At 41.5% G+C, this 21,101-nt stretch overlaps 1 protein-coding gene across 8 annotated transcripts in view; it reads left to right on the plus strand.

Moving 5' to 3' along the window:
• The first annotated feature begins 3,852 nt into the window (after nucleotides 1-3,852).
• Nucleotides 3,853-21,101, plus strand: part of Epb41l5 (erythrocyte membrane protein band 4.1 like 5) — a 110,869-nt gene continuing 93,620 nt past the window's right edge. The window contains exons 1-3 of one of the 8 annotated variants that reach the window (XM_050124452.1): nucleotides 3,854-4,064; nucleotides 9,467-9,740; nucleotides 16,942-17,046. In XM_050124452.1, coding sequence (XP_049980409.1) covers nucleotides 9,561-9,740; nucleotides 16,942-17,046 — 285 coding nt within the window. In that variant the 5' untranslated portion in view covers nucleotides 3,854-4,064; nucleotides 9,467-9,560. Of the gene's footprint in view, nucleotides 4,065-4,191; nucleotides 4,431-9,466; nucleotides 9,741-16,935; nucleotides 17,047-20,934; nucleotide 21,101 lie in introns of those variants that run through there. The other 7 variants (XM_050124450.1, XM_050124457.1, XM_050124453.1 and 4 more) reach the window with 7 other exon arrangements.

The following is a 21,101-nucleotide window of genomic DNA, read 5'->3' on the forward strand; positions in this document are numbered from 1 at the left end:
ACTGCTTGCATCTGCCCTTAAAGTGCTGGTATCAAAGTGTTGTACCACCACACTCTACAACCAATAACTGTTTCAGGTACCTATGTGTGTGATAAAGGACTCATTATGGCAAAAGCAGGTACAATGGCATAGTGAATTGTGCCTGTAGTCCCAGCTACTTTTACGGCTGAAGTAGAGGATCACTTTAGGACAGCAATTCAGGGCTAGCCTGAGCTATAGAGACCCTGTGTCTCAAATAAGAGAAAAAAAAATTACGAGATACATTTTGAGGAAGACTGAAGATAATTTGTGGCAATCTCATACCAACTCCCCATCTCTGACAAAAGCCCCCTCAAATCTGGTGAAAAGTGCAGGCATGTAATTCTAGTACTCAGAAATCGAGGCAGGTAGATTCAAATTGTGTGCTCTCTAAGAGTCAAAGTCAACAAGGTCCAGGTAATTTCTGGAATATTGGGAGTTATAGTTCTTGGAGAAATAAAATGGGAAATACAGTGGCCTTATGGTTTAGTCTTTAAAACACCCCTACAACATTTGTCTCATAGCCACTCAACCAGGAACCAGATGTGGATCTGACCAGAGTCCCATCTTTCTGGTTGTAGTAAGGGGCACAGTGGGCTAGCTTATACTCCAAAATAACAACACACAAATTGTATTCATTTAAACACTGCCTGGCCCATTAGTTCTAGCCTCTTATTGGCTAACTCTCATGATTCAACCCATTTCTAATAATCTGTTGGCCACTTGACTGTGGCTTACCGGGATGAGTCTAACCAGTGTCTGTCTAGGGCAGGAGAAGCATGGCATTTGCCACACTTCCATTCTTCCCAGCATTCTGTTCTGTCTACTCCACCCACCTAAGGGCTGCCCTATCAAAAGGCCAAGGGAGTTTTCTTTATTCAACCAATGAAAGCAGCACATAGAAAGAAGACCCTCCTACACCATCTGGTCAATACATAAAGCTGGCTTCAAATTTGGTTCAAAATTGTGTAACTGGTTTTACTCTCACAAGTTTCAGGATTACCAGCAACTCTGAGCTATATGAAGCCTTATGGCAGTGGAAGCCCCATCATACCAATGATGGCCTCTGTTCAATTATATTTTCTTCTGGGGAAAACATGTATTTGTTTATACATAAATATTTATGCTTGCAGTATTATATGATATAGCTTGCAACTTTTCATTTTTCATTGTGGAGTATTTCCATGTTAGCATATTCACATCTATCTCATTCTTTAAAACATTATTTATTTTGGGGGTGAGGGTCATGAGTGACCATGTATGTACTTGTACAGCAATCATATAGTGGTCAGAAGAAAACTTGCAGGAGTCAGTTCTCTCCACCATGTGAGTCCTGAGGCTCATGTTTGGTGGTGTCTTTTCTTGCAGAGCCATCTCACCAGCCCCATCTCATTCATTTTATTCTGTTGTCATGTGGATGTTGCATAATTATATTTTGCAATTATTATATTTCTGTGTGTATCTACTAGGTAAGCTAGATCCCTGACCTGCTCCCCCATTTTGAGACTAGTTTTCAAAAACTTATACCAGGTAGCAGAAATGACACTGATTTCTTGGTATTGTCCCTAATCAGTCGGGGAACTTCAGCTTTCACTCTTTCCACCTCAAAGACCCTATCCCTCCTTGCTGTGGGTAGAGCTATGTGTAGTAACCAGCTATTGTTCCATTGGCCCCAGCTAAGGTGCCTCACAGGTACAGGCAATATTCTGGCAACACCTCTGGTGCAGAGAGAGCTGTTCTGCTAGGCTTAACCTGGTGCAGGTGTGGTCAGTGCCAAATCCCTGTAAATGGTGTCTTCTGGGTCCTCCCTCTACACACACTAATTTTCTGGCAAGATCCCATGAGACCCTCATTCCACACCCTTTCCCTTCACACATCTCCCTTCTGCTCTTGTTCCTTTCCTTTCAGTTCAGCCCTTGAGCACATCCCCACAGGCCTTTTGCTCTTGCTGTTTTTTTGGCTCGTCCAGGAGGTCTACTGGCTATCTCCTCACCTACTTTAGGTCTGAACTCAATGTCACTGTCTTTAAGAGGCCTGCCTCCTTGCTGAATTTGCAGCTCTTTATTTCCTGTCCCTACTCCCTGCTATTAATTTTCTCTTTAGTGTTTACTAACAGCTAACGAACCATGTGTCCCAGAACACTTCATGTACTCTACTAATGGAGCTATATGCAGCTCCTCCTCCTCCTCCTCCTCCTCCTTCTTCTTCTCTTCTTCTTTCTTCTTCCTCCTACTCTTTCTCCTCCTCTTTCTTCTCCTCCTCCTTCCTTCTCCTTCATCAGATGGTGTTAGGTATATTGACCTCAAATTTCTGGGCTCAAGTGATCCTCCTGCCTCAACCTTAAGAGTACCAAGGACTACAGGTACACTGTGCTACCACACAGGCTTGACCATAAAATAAACTTATTTAATTATGACAGATCCTCAAAATGTAATCTAAAGTGCTCTTGATCTCACTATTGTGCCTCCCACAGGACTAGAGGTTTTTGTCATCTTTGGTTGCCTTGAGGGACTTTTGTCTTTCTTCTTTATCTGTCCTATCTCCAGGGCCTACAGCACAGCAGGCCTTTTGATTATCTGAAGAATGAAGGAATGGAATGTTGCCTTTCCACTCAGGACCTCCCTGAACAAGGTACCTTAATCTTCAGCCTGTTATTTCTCTTTCCTAGCTTTGTTTTTCTCCAGGACACTTATCGCCACTTGACACATTTATTTACTCTCTTTCTCCATTATAGACTGAAAGTTGCTTTAGCAGTAGAGGCTTAAATCCACTTTAATCCCTAGGAATTGGGGGTAGGGAAGCAAGAAAACATTTAAATAAGTATTTACAAATCGATGAACAACTGGATAAGAGAGAAAAATATATACCAGACTACATTAAAAATAGAAACATCTTATTTATTTTTGCTGTGCTAGGGATTGGATCCAGGATTTTGTACTAGTCTAACATACTACCACGGAACTGTACCCCAAACTCAACATTTGATTTTAAATTACATAATCAAGGAAGTGAAAATTTGCTGGGTGGTGGTGACACCCACCTTTAAACCCAGCATTCAGGAGGGAGGGGCAATTGGATTGCTGAGTTGGAGGTCAGCCCGGTCTACAGAGTGACTTCCAGGATGGCTCTGAGGGTGCGGGGATGAGACAAAAAACAAAAACAGAATACGAGTTGGGGGGGGGGGAGAGAGAGAGAGAGAGAGAGAGAGAGAGAGAGAGAGAGAGAGAGAGAGAGAGAGAATATGGGAATTCGAAACATAAAACCAGGGGCTATCAAGAAGCTCAGTGGGTAAAAGTGCTTACACCCAAATGGGTCAGCTTGAGTTCATTCCCAGTACTCAAGTGATAGGAAAGAACTTTTTATCCTCAGACCTCCCCGCACTTGAACTGTGGCATACATACACCCTTCCTTACTCACTGCACACATATATATACACACATAGACAATGTAATTTAAGACAAGGTTTTACTATGTAGTCCTGACTCTTAGAACTCACCAGGCTGCCCTTGACCTCACCAAAGATTCTCCTGCCTCTGCCTCCCAAATTCTGGAATTAAAGGTGTGCATCAATATGCCAGGTATTTTCCCCTCTTTGTTGTTTTGTTTATTTTTTCGATTAGTGAACCAGTGTAGCAGCCAGGTTTCCAAACACCAAATAGGGCCCTCTGAATAAGCCTAAATTTTGTGTGCAAGTGCAACAGGTGACTCCTAAACTGTAGTTTCCTATTCCTCTTGGCTCCACCTGGCGTCGCCTGCTTAAATTACTTCTCAGGAGGCTGATTTCCGGGGCGGCGCCATCGCCCCTTTAAGAGCCAAGCACCCTGTCCTTCGGGGCGGGGCTTGGGTAGGGCTTTAAGGGGCGTGCCCGCGGGCGGCCGGGGTCCTCGGGGGATTAGCGCAGGGTGGGCTCGCCCCTCGCGCCGCCATTTCTCTACGTTTTCGGAGACCCGTCCTCCCGTCGGGCTGGCTGGGAGTCTGTCCCCAAGGGTCGCGCTCGCCTGTCGTCGTGGTCTCGGTCGCTACACGGTCTTCACCCCCCAGGAAAGGTAAGTGTGGCCCCGGTGTCCAGTTCGCTCCGCTCACGGAGCGTAGCCTGGGCCGCGCCGGGTATGCGGCCCGGCTCCCCGGGCGACGCCGCGGGCTGGGAGGGGAGTGGCGGCGGCAGCCAATGGGGCTGGGAGCTGAGTTTCGGGCGATACCGAGCGGCGGCCGCCGGGAGCCCGGCGCGTAGCTGGGGTCTTGGGCGTCGCGAGAGGAACTCTGCGCCCCCCTGACCTCCGTGTAGCCGTGCGGTTAGGGGAAGGTCTCCTCGGGTGTCAGCTCGTCAGGATCGTGGGTAGACGCACACCCGAGGGGACGGGACGTGCCAGCTTACTCGCGACCGACTGAAACTCGGGAATCGTGTGAGGCAGGTGCGTTCCCGGGAACCGCCAAGGCCGAAGGCGCTTCCCGCCCCCACGCGTAGCGCGCGTCGGGTAATGATGGGTCCTCGGGTGGGTGGCAGATAATTGTGTCTGTCTCTGTGTGGTTACTGCAGTCTCCCGGGTTCTGCTTTAACAGCGAGAAGACCCGTCTCCGAAGTTGTTTGGCAATAGTTTAAAATTACTAGTAGTGTTTTCTTCTTCTTCCTAAGAGTTAGAGATTAGCCCACCAATAAATCCTTAACGTAACTCACAGCTACGCCAACCCCATTTGCAGCATAAACTGAGGCTGAGCCTCACTTACTGCAGTGGGTTACTTGTATGTGTCTCCCTGGACGCTTCAGGATCTTTTTAACACCCCCCCTCCCCCCGCCGCTGCCTGTTCTTTATTTTTCTTTTGATACTGGGAACCTAATTCGCATTTTGGAGCTCACTAGGCTGACCTAAATCCTTAAACATGTTTTTTGTTTTGGGACTTTAACTTGTTTGGGAAAATCGAAGTGCGGAAGTTTCCTGCGTTTAGTTAGTTTCTCAGTTACGTTTTCTATTGCGGGAGATAACTGGGATGAAAGATACTGGTGACTTTAGGACATTTTCTGTATATTGGCAATATTACTGTGGGAAAAAAAAAATCAGTGGCTCGCCCCAAGATACATGTGCTTTACCACTCAGGAATGTCGTGTTGGATACCCAGAGTTCGATCCCTAGCACTGCAAAAAGAAGAACCAAAGGGGGCGGAGGTGCAGTTGGCCTTCAATGCTGTATGGTGTACGCAGACATCACAAACTTGAGGTGGAGGGTGGGTAATGTAGTGCTTGGTTAGGTAGGAAATTGATTGTTTCAGTTTTCGTTTCTGTGATTGAAAAGGAAATTTATTTACTAGAAACTATGTAACTCCTGGCCCCAGATTTTCAGTTTGTTGTTTTTTAGAGACAGTGTCTCTCTATGCAGCCCAGACTCACTTGGAATTTGCTATATGTACAGCCCAGGTTGGCTTGAAACCTAGAATTCTGCTTCTGCCTTCCGCGGACTGGGATTATTTTGTTAGTCACTTTTATTATCCTCTTTTAGGATTTGCTTCTTCAAATAGTACCATGTTCTAATGTATTTTTACCCTATATAACTTTTTTTTTTTTATTGATTGTCTAACATGTATATCCTGGCAAACAGTTTGCTCATCCCTTACAATACACAAGTCAGCCGAGGTCCCTCCCTGCCCTTGTGCAGGGAGGGAGACTAGCCAGTAACAAAAGTCAATTAAATATTTAATTACAGTTTCTTTCCATGTTTTTTAGAAAAGCCCGTGTACTAACAGGGCCATCGATTCCAGCCTCGGGATCAGAGGGTGCTTTTCTGGGTGTAAATACAGAGTTAATTATCTAAAGAGGGGAAAGAATGGGAGATGAGTGGACAGAGATTATCCCAGAAAGATGAAGCCGCTAATGAAGAAAGTTCTGGAATTAGAAATATGCACTAGAGCACTACAGCAAATAGCTAGAAGGGCACCTAGGTCCAGAAGGAGGAGCCAGAGCTGTCAAAGATTTCAAAGGGAATCCGATTTGTGGTGGTTGATAATCCACCCATCCACCAGCTGGAGCACTGAAGACCTGGGGAGGGCAGGTGGGATGAGGGAACAGAAATGGGGGGGGGTACTTTTTTTTCTTAACTCTCAATTTTTTTTTTTTTAAGATTTAGAAACTTAGTCACACATCCCATACATTCTTATGACGTCTGGATTAACTCTACAGAGAACACCTTCCTTAAATCACCTGCATTTTGTAGTTTCTATGTATGTGTCTGAGGATGTATGTGGATTATATCTCAAAGTATTATAATATCCTTTTCAGTTTGCACTTAATTTGATTCTTCACTTATAAATTTAGTCTAAGACATGTTGACAGAGGTTTCTGTCCTTCCCTGTCCCACAGCCATTCAGTCCCAAAGAAACACACAGAGGTCTACATTAATCATAAATATGTTGGCCTATTAGCTCAGACTTCTTATTAACTCTTACATCCTACATTAATCCATAATTCTTGTCGGTCAGCCACGTGGTTTGGTAGCTTTTATCAGTGAGGCAGTTGATTCCTCTGTGTCTGAGTGTCAACTGCAGACTGAGTCTTTCCTCTTCCCAGAATTCTCCTGTTCTTGTCTTCCCACCTCTACTTCCTACCTGGTCACCCTGGCTATACTTCCTGCCTGGCTGCTGGCCAATCAGCGTTTTATGAAAACAGTACAAGACCATTGTCCCACAGCAAAGACAGGTTTGGTTTGTTTAAGAGAATGTATCACTATGTCACCTTGACTGGCCTGGAAGTCTATGTAGAACAGTTTATACCATCACTCACTGAACTCTTTGCATTATGATAAATGTATGAATTTCTTAAGTCAGTTAGGCTAAGAGTAATTTTGTTCCTGTGACTTAGAAATAGAATTGCTGCATATAGCCTATGCAATTTAAAAACTTGTTCAAATAGGATAGTGTGTGAAGATGTACAGAAGCATTCTGCCTCCTCTTCCCTGCTGCATGGACATCCCACCAGGGACCTCGCCTCCACTGATGTGTGTTAGTCCATCCGTGTGAGCGTGTCAGAGACAAGCCGTAGGAACTCTTCCACCATTCTGTACTAGGTGTACAGGGACAGACGGCTTTTTCTGGACTTTGCTTGTGCAGTGCTGGACATGTCGGGCAACCCACTCTACTTTTTTATTTATTTATTTATTTATTTTTTGTTTTTTCGAGACAGGGTTTCTCTGTGGCTTTGGAGCCTGTCCTGGAACTCCCTTTGTAGACCAGGCTGGCCTCGAACTCACAGAGATCCGCCTGCCTCTGCCTTCTGAGTGTACTTTTTTTTAAATTGTTTTTGTTGATCTATGTATTTTTCTCCACTCCCCTCTCTTCCTCTCCCCTCCCCTTCAACCCTCTCCCATGATCCCCATGCTCCTAATTTACTCAGGAGATCTTATCTTTTTCTACTTCCATATGTAGCTCAAGCTAGCCTGGAATTGGCATGTAGCCATGTTAGCCTAGAACTCAGAACGCTCCTGTTTTAGCCTTCCAAGTGCTAGAATTATTTGAGGCTTTCTTATTATCCTCATTTGAGATGTCCTTTTTATGTTACCCATTTTCTTCTATTGGGTTGTTTATCTAGTTAATTTGTTTGTTTTTGCTCTCTGGACTTCTAACCTAGGGCCTCGTATATGAAAGGTAAGCACCTGATCACCAAGCTGTATCTCTATAGGGATGATTTGTAATAAGGGATAAACTATACAGTAATCCTTCAAGATACCTTTTTTCAGAAATTGTTTAAAAGTCCTTTATTATTCTATTTCTTCCTAGAACTTTCTCATTTTTTGCTTGAAACGTATGTTATTTTACGCTGTCACACTTCTATGAAAGGAACTTGCTATTCTTCACAGTATTGGGTTTATTGTTGAATGAAACAGCAATCGAAAAGAAAGGTGTTTTTCTTTAACTCGATAGACTGCAGGAGTGGTTGTTTGTCAGTGCCAGAAAGAAGGTGAGCATTAGAAAATCAGTTTATAGTTTCTTAGGAGATGCATTTATAATGCATTTGGAATCTTTTTCTTTTAAAAGTCTTCTATGATAAAAAAAATAGGTATATAAATATCAAAAGAAAAATAATGATTATGCTCAAGTTTTTTGCAATAAAGACTAAAAGAATAGTTATCTGATTATAATAAAAGGTTCAGGAGAAGTGTGATTATAATAACTAACATAACTATCAGGGTGTTTTTCTGTGGGTATAAAGGAGCTGGGTTAAAGGAAGGAGTAAGGGTTCATTAAACAGAGCTTTAGAAGTCTAAGGCCCACAGGGAAAGGAGGCTGGGGACCTGTTAAAAACCACTTGGAGAGACCACAGAGTGGGTGGATAGAGCTGGTCAGCTCTCCCAAATTTTAGTTCTCTCCTTGGGTTAAAATCTAAAATACATGTAAAACGTTATCATAAAATATATTTTGGTAATCTTTAGTTTGTGGGTATTTAAATTTGAATGTAGTAGTATGGTTTTAAAGTTACCCTTTTAAAAACCAGATCAGTAGCCACATCTATTCATTTGGAGGCTTTAAGGCTTTGAAAAAAAAGTAGCTCTGTCTGGAATTCTGCGCCTCCTCTCCCCTCTCTGAGCTGTTAGGTGAGCTGAGAACAGCTCTCTCCATACTCACCCTCTCCTCTGGCAGCTCCTCCTCTGGTGGTAGTTACTGTGAGTTATGGTAGAATGAGTGTCCCACAACATGGTGCTGTTTGCTATGGATCCCTGTGTATGCTGAGGCTCTTTTTCTCCTATAATTTTTTACTGGAATTAGTAATTGTACATAGTTAACCTTTACTTTTTCAGAGTCTCTTAGATGTAAACTAAAGATACTAGGTTTACAGAGTAACTTATGGGGTTTGCATTGTATGTATTTCCATATGTGTATTTAATGTTTTCAGTTATAATGTGCAATCTTTTAAATATCTAGTAGCTAGTTTAACTATTTGTTTAATGTTCTTAGTAGAACATTAAGCATAATATTTGACAAAACAGGAGTTTAACTTTATTTGTACTTTGCTGAAATAGATAATTACTTGTGTTTTGAATGTACAGTTAAAAACAGCCACCAAGAGTCTGCCTCAGCAGTGTCTGGCACTGCTGTATAATGTCTGTGGGGCTATTATCTACCTTAGGTACCACTTACTGGCCCAAAACATTTGTTGAACGTCACGAATGATTGCTTTCTTCTGCTAGATCAGCTCCTTATAAAAACTAGACAGAAAGTTTCAAAAGTTGCAAGCATTGCTCTATCTTAATTTTTTTTTTTTTTTTTTTGATTTTTTTGAGACAGGGTTTCTCCGTAGCTTTTTTGGTTCCTGTTCTGGAACTAGCTCTTATAGACCAGGCTGGCTTCGAACTCACTGTATTTTAAAGTCTAGCTTTAAAAATTATTTTGACATGAAAATTGAATGTATTATATGCAACACACTTTGAACTATGTATTAGAAGGTGACATGTTTTAACTTTTTCAGATTAACATCCAGAGGGCTTTTTCTAAGTACCACCATTAGTTGACTACAAGTCTCCCTCACTATCAGTTTCGCTGCTGGTTTTGTAGTGGCAGAAATGCTGAGCTTCCTGAGAAGAACGCTTGGCCGCCGGTCTATGCGTAAACATGCTGAGAGGGAGCGACTCCGAGAGGCACAGCGTGCTGCCACGCACATTCCTGCAGCTGGAGATGCCAAGTCCATCATCACGTGCAGGGTGTCCCTTCTGGATGGTACAGATGTTAGTGTGGACTTGCCGGTAAGTAGGGCTTTGTTAGCTGCCAGCTGTGTGTGAGATCACTGCTGTCTGTGCTTCCTGGGGGTTAGGCAAGATAGGCTGAGTGGATCAGGCTCTGAGCTACTCAGGTACACGGACCTGTGGGCAAGAGGACCTGGGATAAGTGGCAGCTGCGAGAGACATTGAACGATAGGACAGTTTGGGGCTGTGCATGTACACACACTTGTGTGTTTATAGGCAGGATCTCTCACTGAGTAGCTCAGGTTGGCCTTGTCTCAGCCGCCAGGTGTGGCGCAACAGGTAAGTGCCATCAGGCTTGAGTTTCAGAACTATTTACAGGTACCAAATCTCTTACATCTTTGTTCTGTTTCAAAGACTTCACAAAACACTATAAACTATGTGATTTTTGACACAAGCTTCATTGAATGTTTCTTGATGTCTGCCATCCTATAGACTCTTTACTAAAATTCAGTTTGAAAAGTGTTTAGTAAACTGATAGCTCAGTGTGGCTGTGGTGCGAACTTGAATAAATTCTGAAAGACCTTAAATTCAGATGTTTAATCTGAAGCTTCAGGTTCAGGCTTTCTTAGTTTTCATTGGTGGTAATGGTTTGTCTTGTTTGTCTTGTTTGTTTGCTTGAGGCAAGGTCTCAGTATGCATCCCGGGCCTTCATGAAACTTGGGGTCCTCCTGCCTCAGCCTTCTGAGTCCTGGATTGCAGGTGTGCTCGCCATGCCAAGCTCTCTAGAGGTGTCTGCAGGTCATCATGGTGTGGCTTTGTGACCTAATGTACGTTAGATTGCATGCTCTTAGAGTTCGTGATTCTGTACACTTTAAGGTATCTGAATTTTCTTCCTGGAAGGGCTGGTTGAGGGTTTTTGAGCTATTCCAGCATGAGATGCTTAGTAAGGATAGTTTTACTGTTTATTTTTTATTTGTTAAGAATCTTGAAGAGTTTGTGAGTCCATTTATTAGATACTTTGTGGAAAGCATGAGATTGCTATGTGAGCGCCCGGGAACAATTCATTACCTAATGTTTGAAGTATGAAGTCTTAGGGCTGTTGATGGGTAGGCTGATGCTAAGAATTTCTAGGAAAGAATTTGTAAAGGGCGGTGTGGTGCTCTTGAAGAGGAGCAAGCACTCTTAGCCCCTGGGCTGCCTTTCTAGCCCCAGATTTGTTTATTTTTATATGTATGAGTGTTTTGCCTACATTTGTGGTCAGTTGAATCTTGATAAGGGTACCAAGACTATTCAGCAGAATATTTTTCCCCAACAAATGATATCTACGTGTAAAAGAATAAAGTTGAACTCTTTCCTCATACTACATATAAAAATTAAGATAGCTCAAAGATATAAACATAATAGACCTTTTGTTTGTTTTTGTTTTTCGAGACTGGGGTTTCTCTGTGCAGCCCTAACTCTGCAGCCCAGGCTGACCTCAAACTCACAGACCTGCCTGGCTCTGCCTCCTGGGTGCTGGGGTTAAAGGCATGCATCACTACCAAGAGTCTAAGTAGACACTGTTTTGTTAGGATAGACAAAATACATGAGAAGTCAGAGTCGGGTAGGTTATGGTTTAGTGGCCAAGCGTGTGCTTACATGCGTGAGGCCCAGGCTTTAAACCTGAGCACCAAAAACCACAGTAAAAAACTACTTTACACTCAAGTAAGAGGGCTCAAATGGCAGATAATAACAAGTACTGGAGAAACTGGAGAGATCAGAGTCTTCTCCATTGAGACTAAGAGATGTAAAGCAGCTGCTTTAGGAAACAGCCCACGGCTGTTCGAATGCTACAGCACTGCTCCCTTGTAACTAGGTGTTCCCACTGTCCAAGATACCCAGGAGAATTAAAGACATGCTTGCATGAAAATGTGTATAGTTTGTAATAGCAAAAAGGACATCAGGATGGATAGGTAACTTCAGATCGCTAGCCATAAAAGAAATGAAACTGATATTCTGTAACAACCTGGATGACTCTTGAAAATGCTGTGCTAGTGAAAGAATCAGTCACAAGAACCACACACTGTGATTCTGTTTTAGAACAGGGAGAACTGTAGAAATGAAAAGGCACATTAGTGGTTGCTTGGGAACTGGCAGACAAGTGTTGGAAACTAATAGTTATAGGATATGGAATATCTCTTAGGAGTAATGAGAATATTCTGAAGTCAGTTGTGATGCTTATACCCACCTGTTGTGTGTACTAAAATCCGTTGAATTACTTATTTGGGTCGTTTTTGAGACCATGTCTCTCTATATAGAACTAGCTGGCCTGAAACTCACTGTATAGAACAGCCTACCCTCATTCTCACAGACATTGCCTGGTCTGCCTCAAATGCTGAGCGTAAAGCTCTGTACCACCACAGCTAGCCAAAATCACATACTTAAATCATGGTGAATAATAGACAAAAGGTCTATTATTTCAATTAAGCTTTTGTGTTTTTAACTTCTACCCATCACGAAATGGAGCATTTTTTTTTGTGAATATATCTGTTTTACTGCCTATTAGTTTTGGGTTGTTGTGTTTTTGTAGCCAGGGAATATATTTAAAATAACGTTTAGTTGTAATTATGATGATAGACTTGATTTGGAACAGGGAGAAACTAGAAACCACTAAAGCAGTGTAGGTACAAGGGATTGTGAGATGCAGAAAGGGGAATGTTTAGCACATGAGCCCGGTGAGGGAAGGAGCAAGGATGAGTAGTGAGCACACTGTCACTGGGTCATGTTCATGGTGTGGACAGTTGTGGTCACCTGTCACAGGGAGGGTGGAGAAAAGCCCTGCGCAAGGCATGTGTTAGTAGCCGGGTTATAGAAACTAAAAGGGATTCTCAGTGGTAGTTCAGTTCTGAATTTTCTAGTCCTTTGAGCATAGCAACCACTCTTAACGTATTAGTTTTTAACAAGTACATGAAGAAGGGAAGAAAAGCACAGCAGCTAGAACATGGTCGAGCAGGGAAACCCTCAAAAGAGGTAGTGGTGACTCCTAACAGGGGCTTCAAGACACAGCAGGACTGATGTGGGATGCCCTGAGAGGAGGAAGTGGAAGTGAAGCCCCACCCCTAAACAAGACAGCTAACAAAGAGAGCCTCATTTTTGTCAATGGATTATTATTGGACATATTAACTATACTCCAGAGGAAGCCCTGTGTCAAGGATAGTGGGCCAACACAAAGCAAACTCCATTGTTTTCTTGTTTTTGTTTTGCTTTGTTTTTTGTTTTTACATTTTGGCATATTTTGTCTCACTGTTTTTTGTTTGTTTGTTTTGCTTTCATTTTTATAGTGTTTTTTGTTGTTTGAGATAACAAAACTGGGTGGGGAAGGTCTGGGAAGGAGTTGAGGGATGGGAAACATGATCAAAATACAGTATATGAAAATTAAAAAAATATTAAAATATTTTGTAATTTATTAAAATAAAATGTAATTAAGAGATCTAAAAGAAAAGAAAGCCCTGCAGATTTGCCCACAGGAGGCATTTTTTTCTTCTCAGATACGTCTAGGTTTGTATCAAGTTGATAAAAACCAACAACCAGCACAAATGCATTGAACCAGAGTTGATGAGATTCAAACAAGACATTCTGGGAGAAAGTGTACTCTCTGTGGCTTGGAGGATGACACCCGGGCCAAGTACAGCCGGCTCTGACAGACACAGTGGGAGAGTGAACAAGCTATGCTTCGGAGGATACTTTGTTCCAGTCTGTACTTTAATCTGTAAATAGTGACTAATAAGGGATTGTGAAGAACAGGATAATTCTATTTAATAATTCTACATCCCATGGGTAGTTTGTACCACTTGATCTTCTGACTCTTGCTTGTCTCCAGTCTTTTCTTTCCCCCACGCCACCAAAGACTGTCATGACCTCCCTCCTATCTTTATTTTGCTTTTACATAGGCTGACAGAGCTTCAAGTTTTCTTTTAGACTGAGTTTGAAACCTAACTCCCCTGAACCTATTGGTACTTTCAGGTAGAACTAACAAGATGCAGTCTTTCTTGTACCTCATTTGTCACATTTAAATTGGGGTTCTTAGCAAAGATGATTGCAGTTATTCTGACATAACTATTATGAGCCAGTTTGTTTTCTTGCAGACTGGATTTTTTATGAAAGTTTTTAGAATATCCATGCTATTCCAGCAGCCAGATTATTTAAAGAAATTCTTTTTTAGACCAGGCTGTGGTGGTACACGCCTTTAATCCCAGCGCCCAGGAGGCAGAGGCAGGCAGATCTACATGAGTTCAAGGCAAGTCTGGTCTATAGAGCAAGTTCCAGGACAGCCACAGCGGTTACATAGAGAAACTGGAAAAAGAAAGGCGGGNAGGAGGAGGAAGAAGAAGAGGAGGAGGAGGAGGAGGAAAAAATCTTTTAGAATTTTTTTTTTAGATTGGGCATCACTAATTTGAGGAATTTGAAAATGCCATGTGTTCACTATTGGATGGCTTAGATCAACTTTCTATTAAAGAAGGTGGAATACATAACCTTGAAAAAAGGCTGTTGCTCTTTCTACCTTGCAGAAGCCCATTCTCTCCCCTAGAACACAAGTACTATATTTCACAAAGTTGGGACGATGCTTGGACAGAAGGAGGTGGAATGTCATTTTAAAGACCATATTTATTTGGTTTTGAAACAAATGTGGAATGTTGATGGAATGTGAAATTAAATATAGAAGTATATCTTAGAATTAATGTCATAGAAGTTGGATACTTTGGTGCATTAGAAGGTAGGGAGGGGATCCGGAGTTCAAAAATGTTTTGTATTCCATTTTTGATGATGGCACTTAGCAAAATGATCATAATTGTTACTTTTTAAATTTGTTAACAGTGGGGCCAGAGAGAGATGGTTCAGTGGTTAAGAATGTGTACTGTTGTTGTAGAGGACCCAAGTTCAATTCTCAGCACCCACATCAGAGAGCTCACAACAGCCTGTAAACTCCAGCACCAGAGAGATCCAATTTCTCCACACACACCTGCACCTACATGCACATACCCACCCCATAGTCAATTGAAAAATACATGTGAAAACTTTTTCAAGTTTGTTATCTGTTCTGTTTTCTTTTTGTTGTGCCCAGTAACAACTGTTCCCTTCCCTCCCACCACCTCTGTCTGTAGACTATATTCAGATGGCCAGCTTAGTTTTTTTATTTGCCTCTGTACTTTAGGTTTTCATGATTTAAGAATCTGACACTTAAATACCGTTCTTCCTCTTGTTCCCTCTGCTCTTTATCAGTGCTGGATTTCTTCCTGATATTAAACCCCTTTCTCCACTGTAGGACTTTGCATATAGATAATTGCTTTTCTCATATTTTATTGAAATTTTCCTTGCTTTAAAGAATCTTCCTATTTGAATACTGTTTCCCATTTATTCTTCATCTTGTTATGCCCTTTAATATTATTACAACTATTTTCTTGTTAGAATATAAGCCTCTTGAAGACAAGTACCTTCTTTTGTAGTTGGCTAGAACAGCACCTAGCATATTGTAAAGGCTTTATTAATATTTGTTAAATAAATCAAAGAAATTAGGAACAATATTTGAAATGAATCTTTGATATAGACTAGATTTATACCTAGATGAAGTTAAAATCATTCTCAACCCCAAATTCTTTAATGAGACTTTCAGGTCTTTGGGACAAGAAAGGCATTTCTGATTTCCTGCCTTAAGACTAGCCCATGAAACCTAGGAAATAAATGGAAAAATTAGCAAGAATTCTGGTTCATACCTACATCTCTTCCTCCTCTTTTCTCCTTTATCTCTTCCCTCTCCCCTTGTGTCTTTTCCCCCCTCACTCCCCCCCCGCCCCCCCCCCGTAATGGATGTGGGGTTATCCTGACTGCAGATTGAAGTGTAAATGGAATGAAGATAACTGAATACATGTCTTGTTTTCACCCCAGTGGTATACAACAGTAACTCTGACATTGGGTGTAAGTGTCTGTAAAAACCCTAGTTCCACTGCCTAAAATATACTGTCAGTTCCAAAAGAAATTGGGACAAATGGCTGTCTTTGGTTCCTATTAACATACCAAAAGGCATGCTGGCCTCCAGGCTCCCTCTGTATCACCAGTACCTGTCACAGAGTACATGCTGGCACCCTGGCCCTTCTCACCCCACCCCCTACCCTAAATTTCTCCAGCTCTTATAGGCTTCCCTTCCCCCAGCTTCTCATTCCCTTGTAACCTGCTATTTCAGCTGTGGGCTCTTTTGGGCTTCTTTGCCTGCACTCTCTGTCTTTATTTCTCCCCCACCCCGCCTCTCTCATGGCCAGGTCCAGTCTGTGGGCCGTGTTCAGCCCACTGCCCTCTCTGCTCTCTGCTCTCTCTCTGGCTGCACCCTCCCTTAGATGTTCTACATAGCCATACCTTGGAGCAGTCGTATCATCAGCTTCATAATCTCTGTCTCCAAAACTCCCACTCCAAGAATGAATCCCTTTACCTAGATAAAGTTCCTTCCCTCCTGAGCTGCAGTGGATTACAGTTAAAGGGGTAACTCTTCTAGAAGTGGGCCTGAATTGCCATCCTTAGGAATTGTTTGTTGACACTAAAGTCATTGACTGTGGCTTTGTGACTCTTGGGGCTCTCTTCTCAGGGTTCTCCCCACACCCATTGGAACTAAATTGAAATAGTCATAGATTTTCAGGTTAGATTGTTTTTTCTTGTTATATTTAATATGGAGAGGGTACGTTGCACAAATACACAGAAGTATCTTGGAAGTCAAAAACAGTAAAAAAAAAATTACAGAGAATACTTAGGCAAACACAGATGAAATAAAAAAAAAAAAGGCTTAATAAGTTTTCTAAAAGATCTTTGAAGGTTAACCGTGTGAGATAAAGGTTGCTTGAAAAGGGTCCAGTGGAATCCCAGGTGGGAAAGTACAATTAAATAAAAAATACAGTTGATGAAATTGGGATCAAGTAACATAAAAAAGAAATTGGCTTGGGGCATGGTGGTGTAATTCCAGCACTCCAGAGGCAGAGGCAGGCAGACCTCTGAGTTCTTGTGGTCTGCAGAGTGAATTCCAGGACAGCCAAGGCTACCTGTTTCGGGGAAGAGGGGAAAGGAAAGAAAAAGAAGAAGTTGGTGAGGTCATATTTGGGGATCTTCCCTTTGAGGAAAAGAAGCATTAAAAATTAAGAAATAAGTGGAAGACTAAAGAAGTACCTTTCTCTCCCTAAGATCAGAAATAGGGCAGTGACCCTGCTTAAGCCACTTGCTAATCATCTTCTTGCTGTTTCAGAAAAAAGCCAAAGGACAGGAGCTTTTCGATCAAATTATGTATCACCTGGACTTGATTGAAAGTGACTATTTTGGTCTGAGATTCATGGATTCGGCCCAAGTAGCTGTGAGTATCTTTTGGAGGTTCTGTCGTGACTACAGAAATGGCAGTTTTCAGATCTGCCACTTTAGATTGTGTAATTTGCTTTTAGAATATTCAGTTATGCAGCTATCATTATTTCAGAACACATTGTCACCCTTGAAAGGAGCCTACCTCTCCGTCCTTGTTAGCCTTCTCCAACACTGTACCCGGATTGAGTACTGTACTTCTATTCATTTTGATTTGCTGATTTTGAAAATTTGATGTAAGTGATCATCTAGTTACAACCTTTCTTGTCCAAATGTTTCCAAAGTTAATATTTGTTGTATGTAAATTTTTCAGTATTTGATTCCTTCCTGTGGCTGAATAATTTGTGTCACATTTTGTTTATCCAGTAATTGATGGGCATTTTGTTTGGTTCTATTTGACTGTTACGGATGCTGCTCTGCACATCTTTGTTCTTCGGGGCATATTTCAGTGTTCAGAGTTATGCACCTAGGAAGGGAGCGGAATTATCCAATGAAATTTTGGAGTGCATGAGATTGCAGTGTTCCTTAGTGGCTACACTAGTTCACATTCCCACGGCAGTGTAGAAGGGTTTCTTTCTCTCCACCCCACATCTTCCTCAGTATTTGTTGCTTTTTGTTTCTTGATAGCCATTCTATCTAGGGTGAGACAGGATCTTGATAGTAGCTTTGATTCGTCTTTTTCTAATGAGCCTGAAGAGGTTGGCTTTTCAGTTATTTATTGGCCAACTGTACTTCATTTGAAAAGCACACATTCAATTCATTTGCTCATTTATTGTGTATTCTGTATTTTCTTAGGTGTTCAGTTTTTATGTTCTAGATATTGATTTCTTTGAGATAGATTCCCTACCATTCTTCAAACTCTCTTGACACCGGTGATTGTTTCTTTCACTTTATGTTTTATGTATTTTCACTTTTAGTTTTATGTATTTAGAGTGTGTGTATGTGTGTCTGTGTGTGTATGTGTGTGAACTCCATACATGTATACATTTATACTGGCATACACATGACATGAAGTATGTATGGAATTCAGAGGATAATTTGGGAGTTGGTTCTCAAATTCCACTTGGTTGAGGTGGCATTTCTTTTGTTTCTGCCACTACATGGCAGACATACTTTGAGCTAGTTGGCTTCTGAGTTTCCAGCCCATTTTCTTGTCTCCACCTCCCATTTTCCCATAGAAGTACTAGTATTACAGGTATAGACCCCTGCAATGGGTTTTTAAATCTGGGTTCCAGGGTTCAGACTCAGACTGTAGAGCAAGCACTTTTATACCCCGAGCCAGCTCCCTAGTCCCATGCATGCTTCCAAGTACTGAGAAGTTTACATCCATGCTCGTGAAAGAGATTCTTCTTCTTCTTCTTCTTCTTCTTCTTCTTCTTCTTCTTTTTCTTCTTCTTCTTCTTCTTCTTCTTCTTCTTCTTCTTCTTCTTCTTCTTCTTCTTCTTCTTCTTCTTCTTCTTCTTCTTCTTCTTCTTCTTCTTCTTCTTCTATTATCATGGTACTACTGGCTTTATAGCAGAGAGGTTTAAGGCATTCCTTCCCTTTCTATTTTATGCAATACTTTAAAGAACATTGATGTTGCTATCTTTAGAGGTAGATCTGTGTCTGTGGCCGGGCAATGGTGGCACATGCCTTTAATCCCAGTACTTGGAGGTGGAGACAGCTGGATCTGTGAGTTTGAGACTAGCCTGCTCTACAGAGGAAGTTCCAGGACAGAGTATGTCTGGACCTGGATTTTTTCTCCTCAAGAATTTCTTTACTGTGCCTTCAATATTGTTTTTAAGATGTATTTTTATTTGATGTGTATGGGTGTTTTGCCTGAATGTAGGTCTGTGTTTACATTGCCTACAGAGGCCAAGGCATCAGATCCCCTCTAACTAGTTATAGATAGATGTTAGTCACCATGGGAGTGCTGGCAATTGAACCCCAGTTCTCTGGAAGAGCAGTTAGTGCTCTTAACCTTCGAGCCATCCCTCCAGCCGCTCAATATTATTCTTGTTTAGTCTCTTGGTTTAATTTTGGTAGATCATGTGTCTAGGAGTTATTTTGGGTTTTATTTTTTTTTCCAACTTACAAGTTTTCAAAATGGTCCCTCATAATCATCTGGACATCAGTAGTATTGTAATTTCTTTATCTCTAGTTTTATAAATATAAGTTGTATTATTTATTATTATTGCCTGTGGCTCACCAATATTATTTATCCTTCCAAAGAGCTATCTCTGTTATGTTGATATTTTATATATTTTTTGATTACTGTTTGATTAATTTCAACTCAATATCTGTACTATGTATTTCTTCTGAGTTTAGTTTTGGACTTTTTGTTCTTGCGTTTTTAAGACCTTGAGGTGTTCTATTAGTTCATTGATTTCTCTAATTTCTTAATATGAACACTGTTTTAAAGATTTATTTATTTTTCATTTTATGTTGTGAGTGCCTGCATTTATGCACGTGCACTGCATGTATGCCTGGGTCCAGAAGAGGATCCAGCTCCGTTGGAACCTGAGTTACCTTTATGGGTGCTGGAAACTGAAGCATAGTTGTCTGGCCGAGTAGGAGCCTGTTCCAGCACATGCGCACTTTCTCAGTTCTTTTCCTGTGGCTATGATAAAATACCTTAGGAGAGCACCTTACGGAAGCTCTGCCCTCTCTGACCTCTGTGGGTGCATATGCAAGACAGAAATGCAGAAAGAGTAAGTTTGTAACTTAAGAGCTATTCACATACTGAAGTCACTTACACTCAGTCATGATTTTAGCATTTTAAAAATTTTTAACAAAGGTACCTTGGAAAATATTTTGTGATGTCTGGTTTGGGTCTTCTTTCGCCATGACTTATGACAGACTGTTCACTCTAAGGAAAGTAGTCGCTCAGGAAGGGTTAGTCAGCGTCTAGACTAAACAGAAGTGATTTTTTCAGTTACAAATCTGCTTTTCTTAGCATTTATGTTTTTAACTTTTCTAAAATAGTTTAAAATGTTAAACATGCCTCTGCTGACATGTTTCATGTGGAGACTGTTCTGAGAGATGGTTGACATTTTTATGTCAGGCTCTTTGCCCTTTGAGCAGTAGTGGTGTGTTTCTTCAGTGAGCCTGGGATGAGGGTGTGTGTGTGTGTGTGTGTGTGTGTGTGTGTGTGTGTAGGGCCTGGGAAGAGGGTGTATGTGTGTGGCTGGAGGACCTGGGATGATGGTGTGTATGTGTCTTGATGTTTCAGAAGCTTCCTTGCTGACTCTTTGGTTTAGTTATGTCTGGTATGTTTGTGATTATATCATTATTGCCTTTTAAGATACATGAATTAATTGTTCTTCTATAGCCACCTGCTGAGGGTGAAATGCAGCTTTCTGCATTTTTTTAATATCTTAAGTTTCACAACTAAACTTTTTAAGGTGTGAACTATTTCAATTTTACATTAAGCACCCAAGCGTCTGCATCTGCATGCCTTCCATCTTTATCTTCTTAGCAGTTTGAACATTACTCTCAGAGACTCTGATTCTAGGAAATGCATCAGCGCCTGTCTCTGAGCTCTGAATTTTCCAGTCACTGCTCTTGGAATGTGGAGGAGATGAAAGAAAACAGACTTGAGAATCCACAAACATGAACAAGAGCAGTGACTCAGGACTCCCCCAGCTCCTACATCGCACTTTAGAATATGTTTGTTTGGTTCTCTTACTGGCGTAAGACACTAGAATCGGTAGAGAAGACTGGGATTACTGCTTGCTGTATGCTGCAGCACCTTCTCTGCTGGGATAACTTTGTGTTTAATGGTAGGACATGGGTAAGAGTGGGAAAGTATATTCATGAGAATTGTCTTTGGAGTTTTGTTTGTTTTTACACTTTATTATTTTTGTTCATGAGTGTGCCTACATGTGATATGCATGTGGAATTCAAGGACAACTTGGGGGAGTTTCTTCTCTCTTCCACTGTGGTCCCAGAGGTCTAAGTCATCAGATTTTGTGGCAAGTTCCCTTTCCTGCTGAGCCATCTTAGTAGTCCTGAAGCTGGTCCTGAATAGATCCAACTAGGAAAAGATTTCTGAACAACTGGGAATGATTTTAG

This window comes from Alexandromys fortis, unplaced genomic scaffold (assembly GCF_014885135.2).
Source record: "Alexandromys fortis isolate MF-2015 unplaced genomic scaffold, M_Fortis_MF-2015_v1.1 scaffold_232, whole genome shotgun sequence".
In the NCBI taxonomy this organism is placed as follows: Eukaryota; Metazoa; Chordata; class Mammalia; order Rodentia; family Cricetidae; genus Alexandromys; species Alexandromys fortis.